At 42.0% G+C, this 25497-nt stretch overlaps 1 protein-coding gene across 1 annotated transcript in view; it reads left to right on the top strand.

Moving 5' to 3' along the window:
• The window catches only part of ADGRL3 (adhesion G protein-coupled receptor L3), a 2126115-nt gene that overhangs the window by 1614415 nt on the left and 486203 nt on the right, over positions 1 to 25497 (top strand). Inside the window, exon 9 of the mRNA XM_029600930.1 lies at positions 23050 to 23361. Within this exon, the coding sequence (XP_029456790.1) occupies positions 23050 to 23361 (312 nt within the window). The remainder of the gene's footprint in view (positions 1 to 23049; positions 23362 to 25497) is intronic.

Below are 25497 nucleotides of genomic sequence, written 5' to 3'. Positions count from 1 at the left end.
TATGCAGAATAGGGCCTGATGTTCAGTGCTGGCCAGGTAAGTAACTTAGCTGGACTTGACTTATCTGGCTAAGTTACAAGGGATATTAATCGGCATGGCCATGTCGCTGAATATCTACTATCAAGGTGCTTACTACTTAGCTGGATAAGCTAAATCTGGTTAAGTTAGATCAGCTCTGTGGCTGATCTAACCCTCCCTGTAACCCCCTCCAGAGTCGCAGAGTACCACAGCAATGCCCCTTTGAAGTGGACGACTGGAATAGGCTTCTCCTTGGCACAGTTGCACTCCTCTTTGGTCTGGGTTATTGGCAGGGGTGTGCATTCGTTTTGAACTTAAATGGAAAACGCAACTTTTTTTTTTTTTTAACTTAAAAAAAGATGAGGCTTAAACGATCGGATTTCCAACTTATTCAACATAGGTATGTTGAATACGTTGGAAATCGCGATTGTTGATCTAAATAAAAATTTAAACCCCTCACCCTCCTTAATCCCCCCCCCAAAGACTTACCAAAGCTGGCCAAAAGTTCCGTGAGGGTCTGGGAGCGGACGCGTGGGGAATCACGTGACGTCCGCGTCACGTGATTCCCCTCGGGTTCGCTCCCGGAACCCTCGTTGGGCCCAAAAGGCACTTTTGGCCAGCTTGGGGGGGTCAGGAGGCCCCCCCAAGCTGGCCAAAAGTTCCTTTTGAGCCCAACGAGGGGTCCGGGAGAGAACCCGAAGGGAATCACGTGACGCCGCGTCACTCCGACGTGGCACCGACGTCACGTGATTCCCCTCGGGTTCGCTCCCGGAACCCTCGTTGGGCCCAAAAGGCACTTTTGGCCAGCTTGGGGGGGTCAGGAGGCCCCCCCAAGCTGGCCAAAAGTTCCTTTTGAGCCCAACGAGGGGTCCGGGAGAGAACCCGAGGGGAATCACGTGACGCCGCGTCACTCCGACTTGGCACCGACGTCACGTGATTCCCCTCGGGTTCGCTCCCGGAACCCTCGTTGGGCCCAAAGGCACTTTTGGCCAGCTTGGGGGGGTCAGGAGGCCCCCCCAAGTTGGCCAAAAGTTCCTTTTGAGCCCAACGAGGGTTCCGGGAGCGAACCCGAGGGGAATCACGTGACGCCGCGTCACTCCGACGTGGCGCCGAAGTCACGTGATTCCCCTCGGGTTCGCTCCCGGACCCCTCGTTGGGCTCAAAAGGAACTTTTGGCCAGCTTGGAGGGGCCTCCTAACCCCCCAAGCTGGCCAAAAGTTCCTTTTGAGCCCAACGAGGGGTCCGGGAGCGAACCCGAGGGGAATCACGTGACGCCGCGTCACTCCGACGTGATGCCGACGTCACGTGCTCCTTGCAAAGGAGTTCAGGAATGGCGTCCTGACCCCGCTGGACCACCAGGGAGTTTTGGTAAGTCTTGGGGGGGGGGGGGGATTAAGGCGGGTGAGGGGTTTAAATTTTTATTTGCACATATGGACATAGACTCAACTTATGGAATTCTCCATATGTCCATATTGACCGCAAATGGGACCCCCTTTCGACTTATGGACTTATGAACTTAAACTTTTGGTCTGCACATCCCTAGTTATTGGTGCCTTCAAAATCTGGCACCCTAGGCAATTGCATATGTGACCCTATGCCTAAATCCAGCCGTGCACAAGCGAGTTTTTTATACCAAACTGTAGTCCCCACATTACTGAGCCATGTGACTACAGAGCAAGGAGTGCCACAAACGTCCTGTTTTTAGGATAAATCAACAAAAAAGAGCCAAAATCGGTCCTGTATATACAATAACAAAAAAAACCAAAAGGAATCCACCAATATTGTTGAACAGTGCTGAACACCAACTCAAAGATTGAATTTAGATTATGTATGAAAAAACCGCATCAGCAAGCCTGACAACATGTCCTGCAAAAAAGCAGAGCCGTCCGGTCTGGAAGCACTCGCTGGTGCTCTTTTGATAGCCTCTATAGCCACAAATGATTAAAAGACCGGACGGCTCTGCTTTTTGCAGGACACGTTGTCAGGCTTGCTGATGCGGTTTTTTTCATACATAATCTAAATTCAATCTTTGAGTTGGTGTTCAGCGCGGTTGAACAATACTGGGGGATTCCTTTTGTTTTGTTTTTTTTTTTTGTTGTTCTGTTTTTAGGATATCTAGAAAGAATATGTACATAAGGCATATTTGCTTGCACTGCCTCCATGATATACAATTAAATCTCATGCATATTCATTATGGATATCCTGAATAAAGACCTGTTTGTGGCACTCCAGGACAGGAGTTGCCTACCTCTGCTTTAGAGACTTAATGATACCAGTTTTAGGGAAATCACACTGGCTTCCCTTTGAATATTGATTAGTTTTAAAGTAGTCTGTTTTTCAAATTCTTCCATAACATTAGGGCTGGGAATTTGAAAGAACATTTAGCTTCTTATAATCCTCAGAGATCTCTTTTTTTAATTTTTAAGGACTTCTGCTAACAGAGCGATCTCAGATAATTGCGTACTTCACTGGTACAAGGGAGCTGGCCTTTAGTTATTCAGCTCCATTTTTCTGGAACCAGTCATCTGCAGAAGCATAAGGGACTTTTTGGATTTCGGGAAGTTTGTAAACACCTTTTCAATTCTATAGACTTTCCACCCTTAGCAAATCCTTAATTCAGCTCTCTTTCTGGGACTTTTAATCCTCACTGTATTTATTGTAATGGGTTTATGGATGAGTTTGATTTTCATCAAGAGGGACAGCATGGTTGTTCTAGAGGCGGAGCCAGCACTGACAAGGGTAACCCCTAAATTTCCTCAGCCAGCACATGTTATGCACTTAACTTTGCTACAGCTCCTCAGTAGGTGTCCAGCGAACATGAGAGAGAGAGAAAGACAGAGATTCTTTATAGGGCTCAGCCTGACACTCAGTATGTGCACCACTGTAAGGGGCCACTTTGATTCAGGGTGAGTTTTTGGGAGGTGGTGTTACAGACACATTCAGAGGTATTCATTGTAAAATTGACATCATTAAAGAATTTTTGATCTTATAAAACTCCTCAAGAAATCTACGATCCAATAACTCAAACTACTTATTAATCCCCACCATCAAAGATGCTCATTTAACATCAACAAGAGAGAGAGCCTTCTCCATCGCCTCTCCCAATCTTTGGAACACTCTACCTGGAGACCTGAGAATTCAACACAACATAAAAACCTTCAAAAAAGACCTAAAAACTGTACTGTTTCGCAAATTCTTCACGGACCCCCAATCATCTGCTCATACCAACTCTCAAATGAACTAATTATTATAATCTACAATCTAATATTTTCCCTCCTCTTCCAACCTTATATTACTTCCTAGAACTGTTATATTATGTTTATTACTGTATTGTTCACCTTGTTATAAGAATATCTCAAACTTCCATGAAAATGTATTCACTATGTAAACCGTTATGATGGCTTTTCCGAATAACAGTATATAAAACTCTTCAAATCAATCAATCAATCAATAAATAAATAAGTGATTAAAATTTCTTCAAGAGGAGATGATTTGTACACTGCAGTCCTTGCTAGCTGCATTGTACAAATCAACTCAGTTTCATCACTTTGACATCATTAAAGTAGACCTTATATTTTAGAGTGAATACCTCTGAATGTGTCTGTAACACCACTTCCCAAACCCCAACCCACCTCCCAAAAACTCATCCTGAATCAAAGTGCCCCCTTACAATGGTGCATATACTGAGTGTCAGGCTGAGCCCTATAAAGAGTCTCTCTCTCTCTCAGTTTACGATATGTGTGTAAAGCTACAGACATACGCGCGTGAAGAGTATTTATAACATATGCATATACTTTATCAAATAGCGTGTATCTTTACACACATTTATAGGCGCACATGCAACCTTTTTAAAATCTACCCAAAAAACAGCATGTACTTGTGTATATACTATTTTATAAATATCAAGAGCCTGTGCATTTTTTCCATTTCATGAATTAATTTTACTGTAAATAAAAGGGGCAGGCTAGGGGCGCTCCGGGGTGGGGTTCAGAAGTACTTGCTATTTTGGAAAAGAGACTTGTATACTTACTTCTTTGTACACTTGAACATCTGCCAATTGGCTCTCACAAGTGAAATTGGACTTGTTTGTTGTCTGCAGTTTTTGGGTAGTAGATCTGAATGAATTGGGAGGGTTTTAGTTTGATGTGCTAGAGTTGTGGGTGAATTAGAGAAGGACTGGGTGAACTGGCAGAGATATCGGTGAACCGGTGATTCCTAGTACGTGATATATGTCCATACTTTATAAAATATCTGCCTCATGTGTGTATTTAATTATTTATTTGTTTTAAAGCTTTTATATACCGGTATTTGTAGGAACATCATATCGGTTTACATGGAACTTATACACAATACATGGAACAGGGTGCAAGTAACTTGGAGAAGGTTGAATGGAGAGATTTGATAGGAAAAGTAGATATACATACTTGATATGGGTTTTAGGGGTCGGGGCTAGTAGGGTAAATGGACGCAAGTTAGGTAGGAGGTTTATGAAGTCCACTCCTTTACTGGGGCTACTGGGAAATAGGCCTGAGGTGTCACCACGCGTAGCTACTAAAATTTACCCCCCTTGCATGATCAAGATGAGATTCACATGCACATGCGCGTTGATATAAAATCATGCATGTGGGTAGCCAATTTTATAACATGCGAGCATATACAAGTGTATGTTATAAAATCAGATCGGAAGCCGATCAATGATGCTGAAAGCAGAACAAACGATAGTGATCGGTGTGTCAAGGGATTCTTTATTGGTATATTGCCCGACTCTGGCCGAGTTTCGCTCTCGCAGGAGCTGCCTCAGGGGCTGCTACAAGAACAATATTAATTAAAATTACACGACAGACATACATATACAGTAGACAAATAAACATGAATGTGTGTCGATACAAATATAGCATTAAAAACTAAATAAATAATAAAACATATATTTATATCTTCCAAAAATGGACAAAATGACTGTGTTCATATTGTGACATCTATATGAACTTACAATTGATCATGACATTGCATTGCTTATTGTGCAAACATTTATGTGTATATGTGTGTCTGCAAGCAGTGAGCGTGGATTTAATAAAATAAATCATCAGTAAAATGAAAGCTTGTATCGTAGCAGTGAATAATACCTGTACCAATGGTTACTCGTCTTAAGTAACACTTCAATGTTATGACATTACAACATGTGAATTGTGAATCCTAAAACGGGGAAACAGCATGGTGTTATATGGAGAATGTACACACTTAAAAAATGAACATTTGGTAATGTAAAATTAACTAAAATAATTGATAGATAAAACATAATAAAATTTAAGAATCATGAAAAAATATAAAACCAAAAAATAGAGATAAAAAGACAAAAAAAAAGGAAAATGGAAATTTTTATGAATAATAATCTTAAAATTAAAAATTGTAATAAGAGAAACAATTTTAATTTTGTTGATATAAAAGTGTATGTTGCAGACACTAAGAAAATCTTTTGTTGAAAGTGATTTAAAAATTATGTAAATAATATTAAAAATGAACAAGGACCTTGAGCGGTGGCAGAGGATTACATGCACAATTGACTTGCTGGTGAGGTTACATACAGTAAAAAAAAAATTTTTAAATGTTAAAAAAGGCTAGATAGGTTACCTTAGTGGGTGATGTGCAGTCAGTACTTCCAAATTATGTCAGGGTATATGGAGTTAATTTCTGAGAAATCTGTTGCGAAACAAGAAAAGGATATAATAGATGGCATCCGGTGTATGTGGTAGTAAAACCCATTGAGATTTAAAAAGATTATAATTTAGCAAGGGACATTACCATGACAATGAGTCAAAGAAAATTATGTGGAAAATGTAATATCGGCAGTACTCACAAACCGCGGTGGAGACATGAAAATGGAGTTGAAATTAAAATAGTGTTATGAGTTATTTAGGAGCATCGGATGCATATCCACATATTTACCAACATTGGATGCATATCCTCATATTTGTCAACATAAAAAAGCATGGTGATTCGATATAAAGTGTATTTAAAAAAAAAAAACCAACAAAACAAAGGATGGCCATCATATGCTTTGGACTATACGGGCTTTCGTTAGACGCGCCGAACAACACTCTCATGTATAGTCTGTAATGTTGTGCTGTTATAAAATCAGGGCACACATTTGCGCACGCACGTTAGTTTGAAAGTTACCATCTTAATGAATTTCCTTTCTATTTTTATAAATTTGAGCCTACTGTCTAACTGACTTTGATCACTTTAATATTATTTTTCCAGCATTCCATATATTGGAAAGCATAAAAAGAGTACAGAAGATTGACCATTATTAGACTATAGGCAAAAAAAAAAAAAAAAATCAACATAGTTGATTGTTACTGCTGAACTCCAGAGTTTTGCAAACATTTTGGGAATGTTTGCCAAATGTAGACAAGCGGAAAGTGGCAGCCGAGAGTGACTCCTTCATGACATCTCACTGTTCTTTTAGCCCTGGAAAATTCCTTATGATCTTGCCTACACTGGTCAGCCTTCATGGATGAGCCACAGCAAGAAGCAACATCTTGCTTCAAGCTGGCAAGTGTCTGTGGCAGTTGCTATTGTTGACTAATAGTTCTATGCATTGCAGGCTTGTGTAGTCATTTAGCCAACTATTCTGCCTTTTATGCAACATTTTGAGAGTTCTGCATTGTAGAGTTAATTATTTAAAAATGTATTTGTTGTATGGATTAATATGAATACCTAATCTGTATTCCATTCTGTTAATCTTAAAATATTTTTTTTCACAACTTGCAGACCGCAGTTTTACTTGGATTTAAGATTCATTTATATGTAAATTATTTGTCTGTCTTGTTCTTTCTAGCTAACCAATTAAACTGACTTGAAAGCCTATAGATGTGTGAGTGAAATAAAAAAGACTAGACAGACCTACTTTCAGTACTGATAAAATGGAGGTCATCATCATTGCATTTCATCATTGAATTGACTTTTTTTGAATAATCAGATCTTTGCTCTTAATTCAGTCATAGCATCCAAATTTGTGAAATCTTACTGCAGCTCTTTTTCAGTATTTTGTCATTTCATTACACATATGTGTCTCAGTTAAGTTTTAAAAAAACATGTAATGGATCAATTCAAAAACAGAATTTAGTGCAATGCAATTTGGTCTTCCTAAATTTTGAGTATAGTTTTGTATGGTAGAATTGATTTTCCTATTGTTAATGTCTGTGGTTTTCTACAACTTGACATTCATTGTAGAGATGTGCTAATTCTAATGATGTGAGCCTTTATCTGTGAGTTTTCCAATAATTCATGGATTGTATTAGTGATTTTATGCAATTTTGAGGAATCCCCCTTTTACTGACAGCAGAGGGTAGTGCATACCATCTATCACAGGAAATGCAAACTGAACCACAATAATGGTTTGCAGTTTGTCATCCTACAATCTTGAGGATCCAGTTTGCATCTGGATTATATTAATCTGACCTCCCTCAATTCAAAAGAGTTTGTTAATATAAAATAAAATCCCTCCTCTCTCTCTCTCTCTCTTTCTCTCTCTGATGCAGTGTAGTCTTTCTGGATTAATCATCATCTTGTTATTTTTACTGGAGAGGTTGCAGATCATTTGCATACTTCTCCCAGCTGCCTCAGTTGCAGATACCTGATGATGCCTTGACCCAACAGGGCTTGGCTTCTCTCACCACATACTGCTTGGACCAGAAAGTGCACACCATCAAACCACTCCAGTTTGACTTGCCAACAAAACATTCTGGCTTCCTCAGGTCAGCACCATGTGTTCTTTGCTTCCTATGGCTTCACTATTCATCCTGTTCCTGATTCTAATCCTCCCCAGTCTTATTCCCCACTGCAAACAGTTTCAAACATTGAGTTCAGTACCTGCCTTCTTTACATTCTCTACCTCCCTGGCAATTCTATTTTCTGCCTTGTTTACTGCTCTTGGGTTTAAACAGTTTCTTCCTCTCATTAACATTTGCTCGATAATATATTCCTTGTCACTGTGTCAGATGCTAGTAGGCACTATACAGCTTTGCTTCTTGTATCTTCTCTGAGTGCAGCTCTGTAGTCCTTGCTCCAGTGCTGTCATGTTCCTGTTCTGTATCCAGTTCTTAATCATACTTTAGTGCTTCTACTCTGCATCCAGCTCTGCAGTCCTGCTCCATTGTTTGTGCTCCATCACTCTCTCCTGACTTCCTGACCCTCAGCCTGCTACATTGCTACAGCTGCATACCAAGACTTCACCTGATCAAGGCCTTGTCTACCAGTTTTGGCTTAATCTTCATTTGCCAAGAAAAACAGAGTGGATGTACCCAAAACTTCACACTTTATAACATAGTCAAAATGTGTGTGAGGAAATAAATAGTAAAAAACCAAGAAAAATGTAAAAGTTCAAAAAGTCCTAAGCAATAGCCTTTATTTCTTCAAAATACTCAACTTGCACTCAATTATAAAATACTCAACTTGCACTCAATTATAAAAACTCCGACACAGATTGTGTTTCACCCTACAACTTTTATCAGAAGGGGCAACTCTATAAATAAATAACATCAAAAGATATAAGCATATACAAAGTAGCCCGATATAACGTGGGCAATGGGGCCCAAAAATTTGGTCTGTGTTAGAAGTGAGCCCGTGTTATATCAAGTTTATATTTAATGCCGGGTCGCAGAACACCAACATGACCCTCAAATTAAGGGCCATAATGAAAAGCAATTGAGAGGAAGCCGAAAAAATTCCATGAGAGGTCAAAGCAGACCAATGATCTCTAATGCTAGCAATGATCGGTCCCATATTTCACGAATGGTGTAAAACACAAATCACGGTATGCTGAGCATCGGCAGATGGTGACTTAAATAATAACTCATGATTAATATACAGTGCACGTTTGAAAGCTGTTTTAATCACCTAGCAGAGATGCACCGTAGATAAGAATTGGTTTGAGCTATAAAGTCCGAGCGAGAAGAACATAGATAGCTTAATCTAAAAAACTGCTTCACCAGTATATTATTTTGCACTAGCCATATTGGTTATGGCTAGTGTACAGCAAAATAGTATTCTTATCTGTTTTCTTCTTATAAATAGAGGTAGTAAGGATACCATCATAATGTGAAACTAGCATATCCAAAAAGGAAACTTTCGAGCTATTAATGTGATGCACAAACTAAAGATTACAGTCCCAGGTGTTTAACCAGTCCTAAAAAAAAAAAAAAAAAGAGAGAACTGATTCTCTGTGACTGTCCAGTTCAGGAATACATCATTGATATATTTAAGCTAGATGGAAATAAACAGTCAAAACAGAGTCGTATAGCCAGTGCCACAGCGATTCAAAGTGAGAAACTTAGTGGCAAGCAGTGTTGGAGGCTACAGTGGCCCCTATTGCCAATCTCTTAACTTGCTGAAAAAAATCAGTTGTCAAACATAAAAAAAAAATTTGGGGCAAGTGCCATATGGGTAAGCTCAACCAAGTAACTGGTTGGAATACGACTCTCAGAAGAACGCTGATCAAGCACCATCTGAAAAACAGTGAGCGCTGCCTCCTGTGGTATATTAGAATATAGAAATCCTGAGGTCCATATTCACAGGCATTTAGCTGGATAACTCAGACATTATCCAGTTAAATTTTATATTTGGGCACATTTCCAGCTAAATGTTAGCCAGATATCTTATTATCTGGCTAAAATTTAGCTGGATAACTTGGAGGGCATCTTGGACTCGTCTTGGGTGCCCTACCTGGGTAACATCAAGCTAGGTTGAGAGAACATTGCACAAATCTCATCTTTAGGTGAGTTTCCTCACTCCGAGGGTCATCAAATCTTCACAAGAGAGCACTGTTCTGTTTCTACGTCTCACTTTGAATGTCAAAGTGTCCCCTAACCCCTACACTAATACCTAAGCCTCACCTCGAGTTACTAGGTGGGCCTCCCATAGAGATATAAATACCTATCTAGTGTTGGGGCATTATGGCTAGGCTCTCTCTCTCTCTCTCCCTCTCCCTCTCTCTCTCTCTCTCCTCTGATAGTAAACATGGTCCCCATCCCCCCCCCCCAGTGGTTGTAAGTAGGAAATACCATACTTAGAAACATAGAAACATAGAAATGACGGCAGAAGAAGACCAAATGGCCCATCCAGTCTGCCCAGCAAGCTTCCCTCATTTCTTCTCCCATACTTATCTGTTTCTCTTAGCTCTTGGTTCTAATTCCCTTCCACCCCCGCCATTAATGTAGAGAGCGGTGGAGGAGCTGCATCCAAGTGAAATATCTAGCTTGATTAGTTAGAGGTAGTAGGAGTAGTAACCGCCGCAATAAGCAAGCTACACCCATGCTTATTTGTTTTTACCCAGATTATGTTATACAGCCCTTATTGGTTGTTTATCTTCTCCCCTGCCGTTGAAGCAGGGAGCTATGCTGGATATGCGTGAGGTATCAGTTTTTTTCTTCTCCCCTGCCGTTGAAGCAGAGAGCTATGCTGGATATGCATCGAAAGTGAAGTATCAGGCACATTTGGTTTGGGGTAGTAACCGCCGTGACAAGCCAGCTACTCCCCGCTTTGTGAGTGTGAATCCTTTTTTCTTCTCCCCTGCCGTTGAAGTTATGCTGGATATGCGTGAAGTATCAGTTTTTCTTTTCCCCTGCCGTTGAAGCAGAGAGCTATGCTGGAAATTCGTGATGTATCAGTCTTTCTCCGATGCCGTTGAAGTAGAGAGCCATGCTGGATATGCGTCGAGAGTGAAGTATCAGGTACATTTGGTTTGGGGTAGTACTTCTGGTACTTCTGGCACTTATCTCAAAGTACAAAAAAGTTATCACAATTTGCAGTAACTTAGCTCTTCGCATAGGTATTAGCACAAATTGCGATAAACTGCCTATTACCATAAAACTCACCCCTTTTTCTATCACATGCACTATTTAGTGCATTTTGATAAATCCAGGCCTAACTTTGCTATCCAGATAGTGATTGAATATGGATCTTTCAATATCTAATGTGACTAAAAACAAATGTCCTGATGGTAACTGAAATACATTGAGTGCAATTAAAAAATGTACAGAATCCCATACATATGAGGGTGCAAAAGGTTGGAGAAAATAGTTAACACATTTAGAAAGAGGTTCCAAGAGGGAATTTATTCCAAGAACAATTGATCAGCTAGGAGTTTGGTCTGTGTCTTATGAATTTTGGACAACATAGAACACAGATATAACTGGATAATTTTCCAATAAAAAGTCAGCTTCTCGAGGGATCAAGTAATGCAAATCTAGATGTAACTGAACATAAGTAACTGAGAAGTAAGAACCGAAGATAACCTAACATAGAACTGGGAATCAGATAGTTGACAATACACCTCCAAAACATTTGCACCGATCCATCAAGACATTTCCACCACCTTTATCAGCCAATTTGATAAAAAAAAAAAAAAAGTCAAATCTGATAATAAAGACCTCAAAGCCAAGCGATCGCTTCTGGACAAGTCATGGAATTGTTTTGAAGGACAGGACTCACACAAAGAGAGATTATGTATTTCTAGTCTCTCAAAGTCCATCAATAAAAGATCTCTAGGGCCTGGAGAAGACCGAGACTTATGAGACATTACTGAAAAGTCAGGGGATAAATTATACATTGAAAAAAATATTTTTAATTTCAACAATCAAAAAAATTACTGTAAATATACATTAAATGAATCATATAAAATCATTGGTACAAAAGATAAAACAAGTTCCAACACATAACAATCAAAACAGGACAAGATACAAGAGGAAAGATTTACCACTAAAGATTCAGACCTCACAAACGGGCTGATACAGTAAAGCGTAGCCGCAGTTGCGCAGTTTTTAACACGCTTTGGACGCATGTTTTGAGCGCGTAAGACGGACACACGATTCAGTATCAGCTTTTACGCGTCCTTAGCGATTGCCGAAAAAGAAGCGTATCCATTTCCGCCCGCCGCATATATATGATATGTTAATGATCGGATTAGCTATTCCCCCTGATACAGTAACGCGTGCCCAAATTATCGCTTTTTTAACCAGCTTATTTACCACGTCTTTAACCTCTATATTTACCGCCGACCCTGGCGTTAGTGTGGTGTTCAGATGGAATACAAAGGCAAAATCAACCAAACAGAAGTGGAGCACATGGGATAAAAAGGGAAAATCACCCCAACAGAAGAGGTGCACATGTAAAGCTTTCAGACATCCAGAAAGGCAGCGGGGCCTCCGATCATGGACGCCCAGAAAGAGGCAGGAACGTCCGTGAACAGAAGCCCCGACCTTGGATGTCCAGCCGGGTGCCCAAGGCAGCAGCCATGGACGTTGGAAAGCAGTGGGGCCTCCGATCATGGATGCCCGGAAAGAGGCAGGAGTGTCCATGAACGGAAGCCCCGATCTTGGACGTCCGGCCGGGCGCTCAAGGCAGCGGCCATGGATGTTTGGAAGGCAGTGTTCCCGTCTCTTTCCGGGCATCCATGCTCTGAGGCCCCTACCTTCACAGACGACCGGACGTCCTTGCACGTCTTTAAGTGCCCGGACATGGAAGGTTGGAGGTGGCCTCCGATCAAGGACATCCGGATGCTCAGGGCAGCAGCCCCGGAGTCCATACGGGGTCTGTAGAAAAGAACCATCCACTTACCTGCTGGAATGACATTTGAAATGACATTTGAAATGACAGGAATGGGGCCAGCGCACCCTGGATACTGTATAGGCGCTGTATACCGCTCTATACAGTAAAATGGATTGCGAACGCCTACCGCTTCATAGGTGTACTTTTGACGCTCCTTTGCCACAGCTTGGATTTGCATCTAATTTGAATACTGAATCGAGCGGCTTGAGAACTAAAATGTGCGCACGTCAAACGCGCGGGCGCCCGGCTCTGCCGCACCTTTTTTTACATGTCGGTACTGTATCGGCTTGAAAGTCAGCAGAGGTCCAAAAACTCTGCCAATGTCAACACAGTTGTTGATGTTGAGTATGTGTCACTCCTTGTAGGTGAGATGGTACATCTAAGCTTCTTCAGGTATGCTTTTTTCAGAGTGTAACATTAGCAATAAGATGTATTCTGTCAGCTTATACCTGTCCAAAAATCTAATATAGGCTCAAGAGAATTTTTTCAAGCTATTGCTGTGGATGCCATTATACTGACCCAATTAAGGAAGACCCTGTAGGAAGCTCAGAATAAAGCTAAAGCTATAAACTGTGTTTCCCTACAGGTTCACTGTTGAAATCCAGGGAGACCTTATGTCCTTCATGGAAAAGTTTGTTGGCATCCAAAGGGTGGTTGTAGGGCATCAGTAATCATTGCCACTGCTGGTTCCTAAGGTATCCTCAGATCAAAGTTGGCCTCATATGAAGCTTCCTTAGAAGAGAAGGATTATAATGGGCTATCCCTTCTTGGAGCACGAAAGCCCAATCTTGGCCAGTTGGAGGCATCATGCTAGACTTGTACTGGGAAAATGTCTAGTCCAGTACCTTCCTCCACTAGCAACTCCAGCTGCCTCAGTAAATTTAGCTCCAGCTTCAGGTGAATCCAGTCACAGCTGTTTTTACAACTACAGCTCCTGCACCAGTTAATCCATCTTCAGCTATCTTTACAGCTCCATCTCCACCAGTGAATCTGCCTCTGGCTGTTTCAGCAGTTAAGTTTCTGGCTGCTCTGAACAAAGCATATCCTATGAAAGTCATAGAAGGCATCCTTCGGGATAAACATTTGGCTCTCCTAAAGAAATTTGCCCCTGCCATTAGGATTGTCAGATGAGATTCTGTGCCAGCTTTAAGTCAGCTCTGGCATCAGAAATTGTGGTTTTAGTAGCTCCAATGCCCCCATTCTTGGTAAATCTGGATCTGGTAGTCTTTGTAGCCTCATCTCTTGTTCCGGAGACTCTGGTTGCAATTGTCTCAGTGTCTCCAGTTTCTGCATTGGGGACATTGAGGGTACTTTTCAAAAGGATTTACATGTGTAAATGTAACTGTTGTAGCAATTTTCAAAAGCCATTTACCATTTAAAGTGCATTTACGTGGGTAAATCTTATGGACAATTCAAAAGCATATACTGTAGCAAAGTGCATTTGCACATGTAAAACCCATTTTTAAATGTGTAAATGCTTCTGAAAATCAGCCCCTCTGGCTCAAGTCATCTCAGTGACTTTGCTCTAGATAATGTGAGCTACTTCCAGGTGCTTCCAACTACTTTTCAGGCTCTACCAGCTTTTCAAGTGACTTTTACTCCTCCAGTGAGTCCATTTCAGGCTATACCAGTTCCTCTAGTGAATTCATTTTCCCTGTACGTACCGGATCAGTCCAGACTCCTGGGTTTTGCCTCCGCACCAGCAGGTGGCGACAGAGACAAACTTGTCAGGCTCTGTATATATACCGGAGTGCCACCCACAGCCTGTCAGTATATCTCTGTCTCCAGCAGGTTTCTGAAGCTCAACCCACAGTCTCACCTGATTAGCTGTTGCAGGAAGGTTTGGGTGTTTAGTGTAGTAATGACCCCTTCTCCAGCTTCTCCAGTGACTCTCGCTTTTTTAGTACTCCTGACCCAGCGTTTCTGGCGACTTCAGCTTTTAAAGTGCCCCCTGCACCTACTGCTCTGATGATGTAGTTCCTAGGTACTTCACTTTTCAAGCAACTCCTACACTGGCTTCTCCAGTGACTCTATTTCTGGATACTTCAGCTTTTCAAGCAGGGCCCCCTCCAGATCCAGACTCTAGGCCAAGCCCTACTCCTGATTTTTGCCCAGAAAAGTCTGACCCCCATGCATACTCTGAATTGTGCCTCTCCTCTTCTGACTGGGTTTGCGATCACGGGGCATTTGAGGGTATCTGGTGTAGAAGATAGGAAGCAGCAGATGAGCCAGGGGATATTTACCCTCCAGTTGCCATGGAGTTAGACATGCCATTGGAAAGCCTCATTAGTGAAAGAATATAAGGAGCGTAAGAGAAATACACCTTTGCTGGTACAAAATGTCCTGGGATATGTCTTCTAGAATATCTGTTCACTTGGCCTTCTTCCTGCTCCACATCCAGCTTTGCAGTCCTCTTTCCAGTGCCTCATTCCTTGCTCTAGTGCTCTTACTTGGCATCCAGTCCTTTTTCTTGTGTTCCTGTTTCAGCCCTGTGCCCATCTTTTGATCGTGATTCATGTGGTCAGAGACTTGTAAAATTGAGCCCTATCTGCAAGACCTCCTCTTTTTAAATTCTATCAAGATTGCTTAGGTTGAGTCAAGGAGCACACTTCTATATTTATTTATTTATTTAACACTTTTTTTTATACCGACCTTCATAGCAAAACCATATCGGATCGGTTTACATCGAACAGGGTAAAAAAAACTGGAGTGACAACTAGAATAAGATAAGCAAATGAAGTGGAAGAGGCGAAGTTACATTCAAACAAGGGGTATGAACCTGGAAGCTTAATCAGCTGGAAAGAGAGGTTAAAAGCCGGCAGTAATTATAAATATAATACAATAGAGAAAAACAGGATAAATCATCATGTGCTTAGAAGTACCAGAGTCCATCGTTCGGGCAGAGAATAAGGACAAACTAGTGTGTATCTGGGGGATCTGAGAAGGCTTGGCGGAACAGCCACGTCTTGAGTTTTTTCCTAAATGTTAAGAGGCAGGGTTCCAATCTGAGGTCTGAGGGGATGTTATTCTAGATAGATGGGTGGGCCTGCTGTCGAGAAAGCTCGGTCTTTGGTCGAAGTGAGGCGAGTGGCTTTAGTTGGGGGAAATTGCAAGGTGCCTTTGTGAATTTCTCTAGTTGGTTTGTTGGAGGAATGGAGTTTGAAGGGGATTTCGAGGTTGAGTTGAAGTTGGTTGTGGATGGATTTGTGTATTAAGGTGATTGATTTGTGCAGGATTCTGAACTTAACTGGTAACCAATGTAGGTTTCTGAGGATGGGTGAGATGTCTTCTCCACGGTTAGTGTTGGTCAGCAATCTCACTGCGGCATTCTGTATCATCTGCAGTGGCTTGGTGGTAGATTTGGGGAGGCCTATGAGGAGGGCGCTGCAGTAGTCAATTTTGGCAAACAACAAGGATTTGGAGAACTGTCCTGAAGTCGTAGAAAAATAGGAGTGGTTTGAGTCGTTTTAGAACCTGGAGTCTGTAGAAGCAGTCTTTGGTTGTGGTGTTGACCATTTTCTTTAGGTTTAGTCGATTGTCGAGAATTACCCCGAGGTCTCTTACATGCGTATGGGTGAGATGGGTGTTATCGGGGGGCGGTGGAGGGACGTTATCTTGGTTTGAAGATATGAGGAGGAGCTCTGTCTTCGAGGCATTGAGTACCAGGTTTAAGCTGTTGAGAAGGCTGGTGATAGATAGTAGGCAGTTATTCCAGTGGGTGAGAGCTTTTGAGATAGATTCTGTTATAGGGATCAGAATCTGTACGTCGTCTGCGTAAAGGTAGTGGATAAGGTTAAGATCAGTTAGCAATTGGCAGAGGGGGAGGAGGTAGATGTTGAAAAGGGTCGGAGATAAGAAGGATCCTTGTGGTACACCAAGTGGGGACTTTGTCAAGGGTGATTCTTTATTATTAATTTTGACTTTAAAGGTTCTATTGCAGAGGAAGGACTTGAACCAGCTGTGGGCTGATCCGGAGATACCAATGTCTGTTAGGCAATCCAGGAGGATGGAGTGGTTGACGGTGTCAAATGCCGCCGAAATGTCTAGCAGGACTAGTATAAAGGAGTGGCCTTTGTCTAATCCCATGATAATATGGTCTGTAAGTGAGATGAGGAGGGTTTCCATGTTGCGTGATTTGTGGAAGCCATATTGAGAAGGGTATAAGATATTGTGATCTTCTAGATACTCTGAAAGCTGGGTGTTTACCAATTTCTCCGTTAGTTTGGCTAAGAAGTGGAGATTAGAGATGGGGCGGAAATTGACTAATTCATTGGGGTCTAAATTGTGTTTCTTAAGGAGGGGTTTGAGGGAAGCGGTTTTTAGACTGTCTGGGTAAATCCCTTGAGTTAGAAGGCAGTTTATAATGCTTGTCAGAGGTCCAGAAATCGTGTTTGGGATGAGAAATAAGAGTTTTGACAGGATATTGTCTGCTGGGTGGCTAGATGGTTTCTGTCTTTTTAGGAGGGATTCAATCTCCTTGGGGGAGATTGATTCGAAGCTGTTGAGCTTGGCTCCCGTGAGGGGGTGAGGATATGACTTCTCTAACATCTGCCAAATTACATGGTAGTTGGAAGGAATGTTCTTTCAAAAGATAAAGTTGTGGATGAGTATCTGAGGTTTTGCAAGCTGTTAGAATTTTTTTTTTCATTTAACTAGCTTTTAATCTCTGCTGTTGCATTGGTTTTATTATTTGATTTTCCCTTGGGATATTCTGTAGTTACCTAATTTTTAGTTTTGACTGCTTCTATCTAGTTTTTTGCATTATATTATGTTTTCAGCAGTAATCATCCTTTTATATCTTTTTTTCTCTTTACTTGTGTTGTTGAAATTGTTTATATTTCTGTTCATTTCTGTCTTGTGTTTCCCTTGTTTCCTGTTTGTTTATTGTTTTAACTTTGCCGTTGGTTCGTTTCATATTGATGTTAGGAGAGCAATTTGCAAAAGGATTTCCGCAGGGGAAAAAAAAAAAAATGTTACCCTTGAAAATTGGCAGTCTGAAAAGTGCCACCCTATATATTGGCAAAAGTACATACCTAGCTCCCTCAGCCTTTGCACGTTTAGCTACATTATAGTGGAGGTGCAAAGTAGAGTTAGGTCTGGAGAGAAAACAATGCAAACAGTTTTTTTTTTGTTTGTTTGTTTTTTACAAAACTGTGCATGCAGATTTGCTCTAAAAATGTTCCCTGGAGCAACTTTCAAAAAGAGTGTTGCATAGGTTTTATTTGAAAACTGGTGCAAAAACACATTGGGTAAAAAAAAGTCCCTCAGACTTCACAGCAATGCTGACAATCTGAAAAATTCCACTTATTTAATATTCACCTGAGTTGCCTTGGGGATCCCCCTGGAAAGCAAAGAGCATATCTAAATAAATTAATACATTTCAGGAAGAGACCTGTGGGGAGGAAGCATCCCCCTTTCATCTTTGGGTCCTGTACATCATTACTCTTAGAGCTGCCTTTTGAGACCTCTCTTCTTGTCCTCGCTGCTCTATCCTCATCTTGCATGAGCAGGTTCCTAAATTGATTTGATCTGGGTTGTTGGGAAGCAACAAAGGGCAGTACTAAATGGAGTTCATTCCAAGGAAAGGGGTTTGCCAGTCACATGCTGCACAGATTAGTTCAGTTATGTTTAACATATTTGTAAGCAATATAATGGAGGGACTCTTAGTATAGGTTTGCCTTTCTGTAGATGATACCACAATCTGAAACAAGGTAGATAGCCTAGAAGATGTAGGAAACATAAGACGTGATATAGTGAAGCTTGAGTAATAGTCTAGAGTCCAGCAGCTAACATTTAATGTGGGAAAATGAAGAGTCATGCATTTGGGTTGCAAGAGCCCAAGAGAACAAAACAGTAAAAGGGGTGAAGTTCTTCATTTCACAAGATAAGAGCAGGAGCTTAAGGTGGGCAAATAGATCTATTTTGTGATGATAAAAGCGAGAAGAACGCTTAAGTGCCTAGGGAAAGGAATCTACAGCAGAAAAAAGGAAGCAATATTGCCTCTGTATAAGTCCCTAGTGAGACCTTATTTAAAATACTGCATCTTCAGATACATAGGGCAACTAGTGAAATGGTCAGTGGTCTTCATTATAAGTCATATGGGAACAGACATAGGGGGTCATTTATCAAAATGCGCTAAGGCATTTTCGCATGCATTAAGGGCTTACCGCATGCAAAAATGTGTTTAATGCATGCGATAGCACCATATCGTATGGTGCGATGCAAATTTGGAAAATGGGAGGAGTTAGGGGTTGGCTGGGTTTGCCTGTCTGCAAAGAGCTATTCAATAGATTTAATGCTGATTTTTAACTACACCTTTTTGAATTGTGTTAGGCTGTGTGATAGCTGCTGTCACTGGGTGGTAAGGTTGGTTTTATTGTCTTTTGGATTGTCTCTTGCAAGGCCTACTTTAGGTGAATTGAAGCTCCTGGGGGGAGAGGGAGAGACTGGCCATAATGTTATCTCCCTAGATAGGTATTTGTATCCCTATGGTAGGCACACCTAGTAACTCGAGGTGAGGTTTAGGTATTAGTGTAGGGGGTTAGGGGCCACTTTGACATTGAACGTGAGACATACAAACAGAACAGTGGTCTCTTGTGAATATTTGATGACCTTCAGAGTGAGGAAACTCACCCAAAGATGAGATTTGTGCAATGTTCTCTCCACCTAGCTTGATGGACTCTCTACCTGGGTAACATCAAGCTAGGTGGAGAGAACATTGTACAAATCTCATTTTTGGGTGAGTTTCCTCACTCCGAAGGACATCAAATCATTACAAGAGAGCACTGTTCTGTCCGTATGTCTCACTTTGAATGTCAACGTGGCCCCTAATCCCCTACACTAATACCTAAACCTCACCTCGACTTACTAGGTGGGCCTACCATAGGAATACAAATACCTATCTAGGGAGATGACATTATGGCCAGTCTCTCTCTCTCTCTCTCTCTCTCTCTCTCTCTCTCTCTCTTCCCCCCCCAGTGGTTGTATGCAGGAAATACAACAGGTCTGGCACCTGTCACAAAGTCTGATAATGTTATTGCAATTTGCATTAACTTAGCTCTTCAACTAGGTAATTTGCATAAACCACACCCCTTTTGCTATCACATGCGATACTTACCGCATTTTGATAAATCTAGGCCTTAATGATCTAAGTGTGTATAACCTGGAGGAAAGGGGAGATACGATAGAGAAATTGAAATACCTTCAACAAATGAATGCACAGGCCTCTTTTAAAATAAGGAAGTTCTAGAATGAGAGGTCATAGAATGAGGGTGAATGGGGGAAAGCTCACATGTAATTAAAGGAAATATTTATTTATATAAAGGGTAGTGGATGCATGGAACAAGCCTCTCTGTGAAGCGTGGTGAAGATGAGGTCAGTATCAAAATTCAAGAAAACATGGGACAAGCACAGAGGATTTCTGAGGAAGAGGAAGGGACTATAAAACTGAGCAGGAGATATGGAGGATGGACTGTATGGTCTATATCTACTGCCATTTGAATCAGATAATTTACCAGAATGATAAAATGGTCCCCCTTATATACCCTCTCCCTTGGCCTGGGTTGCCACTTTCTGGGAGGCCTTGTTAGTTCTTTTCCTTTACTACAGGTGGAGGGGGACAAGACTAAACCCCTGATAAACTTGGGGCAACCCCAGCCATCAAAGAATGCTAGCACCCATCAACGTTGATCTGTATCTCATCCCATCGGTAATTTTTATGTCCCCGTGTACATACTTCATTATGACCAATGCCAATTGTTTCAATTCCAGGTGTTCACCAAGACAGGCCACACCACAGTTTGCATACTGCCTCAGTCCAGCAGGGCTCCATTTCAATCTTAACTCTTAGCAGGATGCTGTCAGATCAGGATGCCATCACCCAGGCCTGGGGGGAGAGGAGGGGCTTTCACAACTGAGCATACTGGAGTCTGACCACTTCCAGAGTCTACTAGTGCCTCCACCTTTCAGGCAGTTAGATTACTTACCTACATCAGTTGATTTTAATCTATAGAAATCACTGATTGATCACCAATTAGAAGTAAAGATTTATCAACATGTAAATTACTTCCAGACCTGGCAAATCCAGTAACCCTCCTTTCCCTGCCCTTGAATTAGATTTTATATTGTTATTTGCTAGATCAGTGTTTTTTCAAGCTGGACCTGGAGTCCTCCCTACCCAGTCTCGTTTTCAGGATATGCACAATGAAACATGCATAAGTAGATTTTCTTATTCAATAATTTATTGTTGCATTATTTATGAAACATAGCAGTTACCAGAAATTGATAGGCATTCTGACAATAGTTATCGTGTCAGGTTTACCACATAGGTTGGAATAAGGTGGGCCAACGGTGCCATGGTCCCACCAAATTCTGACCCTTCCTGCAAAATCACTGCAGAAAAGTTATGATGCATCAGCTGCAACTTTTACCTCTGCAGCTCCAGGCTCAAACTCTTTGACTTGCATGGGATGCTCTACAGCTGCATGTTTCAGTCGGGCCAGACGGCAGAGGAGGAGAAGGATGTGGCTGAGGAACCACCATTCTCCTCCTCCTGTTGCTGTTGAATGGGGAAGGGGATCCTAAGTGGGTAGAGAGAGGGAGGAGGGACAAGGCAAGAGAGAGTGGGAGGGGTGGGAAAGGAGAAGAGAGAGGAGGGGTGATAGAGGGGGACAGTGAAATGGGATGGGGCAGGAGAACAGAGAGGGAGGGGTGGAACTTGGTTGGCTTGCCCCTCCCCAGATGTAAAAGCATTCTGCTGCCCCTGAAGATAATCATGAATTGGATCTGTTTGTTTCATGCATGCGAGAGATGCTATTTGTGACATTTTAGCTACTGTGGACTGATTCATTGGTGATGCGGAAATGAACTGAACATTAGGGGTGTGCATTCGGATTGACCGCATTAGTAAAACGCAACTCATATTTTTTTTTTACTTAAAAAATTGATTCGACATAAACGATCGGATTTCCCACATATCGAACATAGATATGTTCGATATGTGGGAAATCGCGATTGTTGAGCCAAAATAAAAATATAAACCCCCTCACCCTCCTTAATCCCCCCCCCCCGACTTACCACAACTCCCTGGTGATGGAGTGAGGAGTGAGGACGCCATTTCTGCAATCCTTGGCGAGAAGCATGTGACGTCGGCGGCACGTCGAGTGACGCCGGCGTCACGTGATTCCCGGCTCGTTCGCGCCGGATGGCTCGTTCGGCCCAAAAAGAACTTTTGGCCAGCTTGGGGGGGCCTCCTGACCCCCCCAAGCTGGCCAAAAGTTCTTTTTGGCCAGCTTGGGGGGGCCTCCTGACCAGCTTTTTGGCCAGCTTGAGGGGGTCCCCCCAAGCTGGCCAAAAGTTCTTTTTGGGCCGAACGAGCCGTCCGGCGCGAACGAGCCGGGAATCACGTGACGCCGCGTCACTCGACGTGCCCCCGACGTCACATGCTTCTCGCCAAGGATTGCAGAAATGACGTCCTCACTCCTCGCTCGATCACCAGGGAGTTGTGGTAAGTCTGGGGGGGGATTAAGGAGGGTGAGGGGGTTTACATTTTTTTTTTGCACATATGTACATATACCCAACTCATTGGATTTTTTTTATGTCCATATTGGCCGCAAGTGGGACCCCCTTTCGGACATAAAAAATATGAACATAAAATTTTGCTCTGCACATCCCTACTGAACATTGTTAATCCTTTTGTTTCAAGGGGATTTTAGGATTAGAAAATAATGACCTCATAAAATATGTAATTGCTGAAGCATATTGATACTTGTATGCATTTTCAAATATTTAATTGTACACAGAGGTTATTTTTAAAAATACATTTTAATGAATTAAGTTCATATATATTTTATTTATTTATTTATTTAAACCATGTATATTCAGCTGATCCTAAAAGCTGCCTTTATGAAAATATTCTGTAATTTTCTCCTCCTTCAAGAAAATATGAAATATAAAGAATTGGTCAATATCCTTTAGGTTTTATATAGAATTGCATTTAAATCTATAGATTTTTCACATATTAAGCAGCCCAGTTTGTAAAACATTTTTTAAACATTCTGTGACTGAGAAAACTTAGTTGTTAAATTTGTTCATTTTTCATTTCATTTCATAAATATGTATTAAGCCTTTACTGTATTCTAATATGCATTCAGAAGTTATGATGTTCTGTTAATGGAAATATTCAAAAGATCATCAGGAATTCAATATAAAACCAAAAGTCACTGGAAAAGATTTAGCTCTTAATACAAATGTTGATTGGAAAATAGATTTTTGCATTTTGCTATTCCTTTAACTAAACCAACATAACATTTATCAAGGATTTATGATATATGTGTTTTTAAAACTACATAGACTGCTTCCTCAGATAAGATCTATTACAAAATAGATAAATCCACCATAAACACTTCTCTTATCCTTAAATTTTAGAAATGCCCACATCAGGACCATTTGTCTACATCATGGGCAGTACTACTACCAGTACCACCCTCCGAATCACCACCACTAGCACAGGGAGAACCACTACAACTTCAGTATTGGGCAGAAAAAACAAGAGCACTACTATGCCATATCCAGAGATGGACATGCCAGATGAGATCACCACTCGCACACCTCCAGCTTCTTCCCTTCCCCCAGCTGTTGGAGCTGAGAGCTGTGAGGCTGCCGAAGCACGGGAAATCACATGGTTCAAGACCCGGCAAGGACAGATGGCAAAACAGCCATGTCCCGTGGGGACAGTAGGTAAGCCCAATTGGAATGACCTACAAAGTTAATTAGTGTTCATCCGTAGAAGTTGATGATGTGATTTATTTGACAGTAGCAGTATTTTTTTTTTTTTTGTAAATAATTTATAATACTCTAATATGTAACAGGGTGACATCAGTTAAATGATAGCTGACCGTAAGTCTTGTATGGACTTTTCCATGGTAGTGGTTATTTATATACAATAGTTTCCATTGCTGGGTACTAGTCATTGTGTTTGGTGAACAGTATAATGCAATAATCAGCAGAGCGATGCTGACCGGTACATCATCATTACAGGAACTAAACCTTGTTTAGTGTTCCCCTGGCACCAGGTACTTTTGCCATTCCTGAATTTTTATTTCTCTTAAGGATGTGTTTAAATTGTTGTGTTTGGTGAATTATGCCGGTTTGTGAAAAAGTCTGAATAAACAGGCCCTACATGTTTGTCTTATCTCATGCTAATAAATACTGAGGCACTGTATTCAATTTAGACAGCTCTATGTGGGAGTATGCAACCTATAATTTTATGCATGTGCTATATATATTTCATGAATACAGAAATTCACCAAGTCCCAAAATTGTTTTAGAAAGACTTTTTAAAATTTATTTCAATTTATTTCTTCCCAAATTCTTTGTTCTTTCCACACATCCCAGCAAAGCAGGATAAACAGATGATGGTCTGGTAAATGAGATATATATGATGGGCTTTACAGGACTGACACCCATGTGGAAGCTTAGGAAAGAGATGGAGAAATGTTTGTTTTCTACTGAAATTTATCACTGGGTATGCATTCAAATGCTCTCAGGCAACTGCACAGTGAGGTAGATCTTTAAAAAGTACGCACTCGCGTACTTTTGTTCGCGCAACCGGCGCAAACAAAAGTACTCCGGATTTTATAAGATACACGCGTAGCCGCACGTATCTTATAAAATCCGGGGTCGGCGCGCGCAAGGCTGCACAAAATCGGCAGCCTGCGTGCGCCGAGCCGCGCAGCCTGCCTCCGTTCCCTCTGAGACCGCTCCGAAATTGGAGCAGCTTCAGAGGGAACTTTCCTTCCGTGTCCCTCCACCTTCCCCTCCCTTCCCCTATCTAACCCCCCACACCCTAGCCCTAGCTAAATCCCCCCTACCTTTGCTGTACAAATTACGCCTGCTTGAGGCAGGCGTAACTTGTGCGCGCTGCCCCGGCATCCCCCGGCACAGACCACAGTGCCGGGGGACTCGGGACCGCCCTCCCGGCCCGCCCCCGAACCATCGCCATGCCCCTGGTCACGCCTCGGACCGCCCCCTGACCCCAGACACGCCCCTGGACACACCCCCGGCCGGCCGACACGCCCCGGACATGCCCTCTCCCGCCCCTTTTACGAAGCCCCGGGACTTACGTGCATCCCGGGGCTTTGTGCGTGCCGGTGGCCTATGCAAAATAGGCACGCCGGTGCACGAGTGCCCTGCGCGCGTAAATCCAGGAGGATTTACGCACGCAGGGCTTTTAAGATCTACCCCAGTGTTTTTCCACTGGTTTAAAACCTTGCTTCCTCCCATTTAGCCCAGTAATTAAAACAATTATTCTTGTCATAGGGTTATTCAGAACCCAATATGTGTGCACCTGGGTCAGACCCTTAGGGACTGCTGTTTTGCAGTGCCTGGCTCTTTGCTTCTTCTAAGGCAGTGGTTCTCAACCCTGTCCTGGGGACCCCCCCCCCCAGCCAGTCGGGTTTTCAGGATATCCACAATGAATATGCATGAGAGAAAATGTGCATGTTATGGAGGCAGTGTATGCAAATTTTCTCTCATGCATATTCATTGTGGATAACCTGAAAACCCGACTGGCTGGGGGGGTCCCCAGGACAGGGTTGAGAATCACTGTTCTAAGGGACGGTGAACTCAGTTTCATCAGCATTCCCATCCTTGACTTGCCTGAGTAACTGTGCTAGTGAATCAAACTAGTCCTCCACTTGGCAGTTGACAACATTGCTACATAGTCATCGGGCCATACCTCTATATGTGGGGGGGGGTTTTTCCCAGAAACAGAGGATTTTATTCATTCATTCATTCAAACAATATCAACTGTGTACCAATGTCATGTTTTGTTTTTTTCTAGAGGGGGGGGTGTATGGTGGTAGTGGCGCTAAG

This window comes from Rhinatrema bivittatum, chromosome 1, assembly GCF_901001135.1.
Source record: "Rhinatrema bivittatum chromosome 1, aRhiBiv1.1, whole genome shotgun sequence".
NCBI lineage: Eukaryota > Metazoa > Chordata > Amphibia > Gymnophiona > Rhinatrematidae > Rhinatrema > Rhinatrema bivittatum.
Note: the sequence above shows the minus strand (reverse complement) of the source record. Positions and strands in the feature narration are given on the sequence as shown.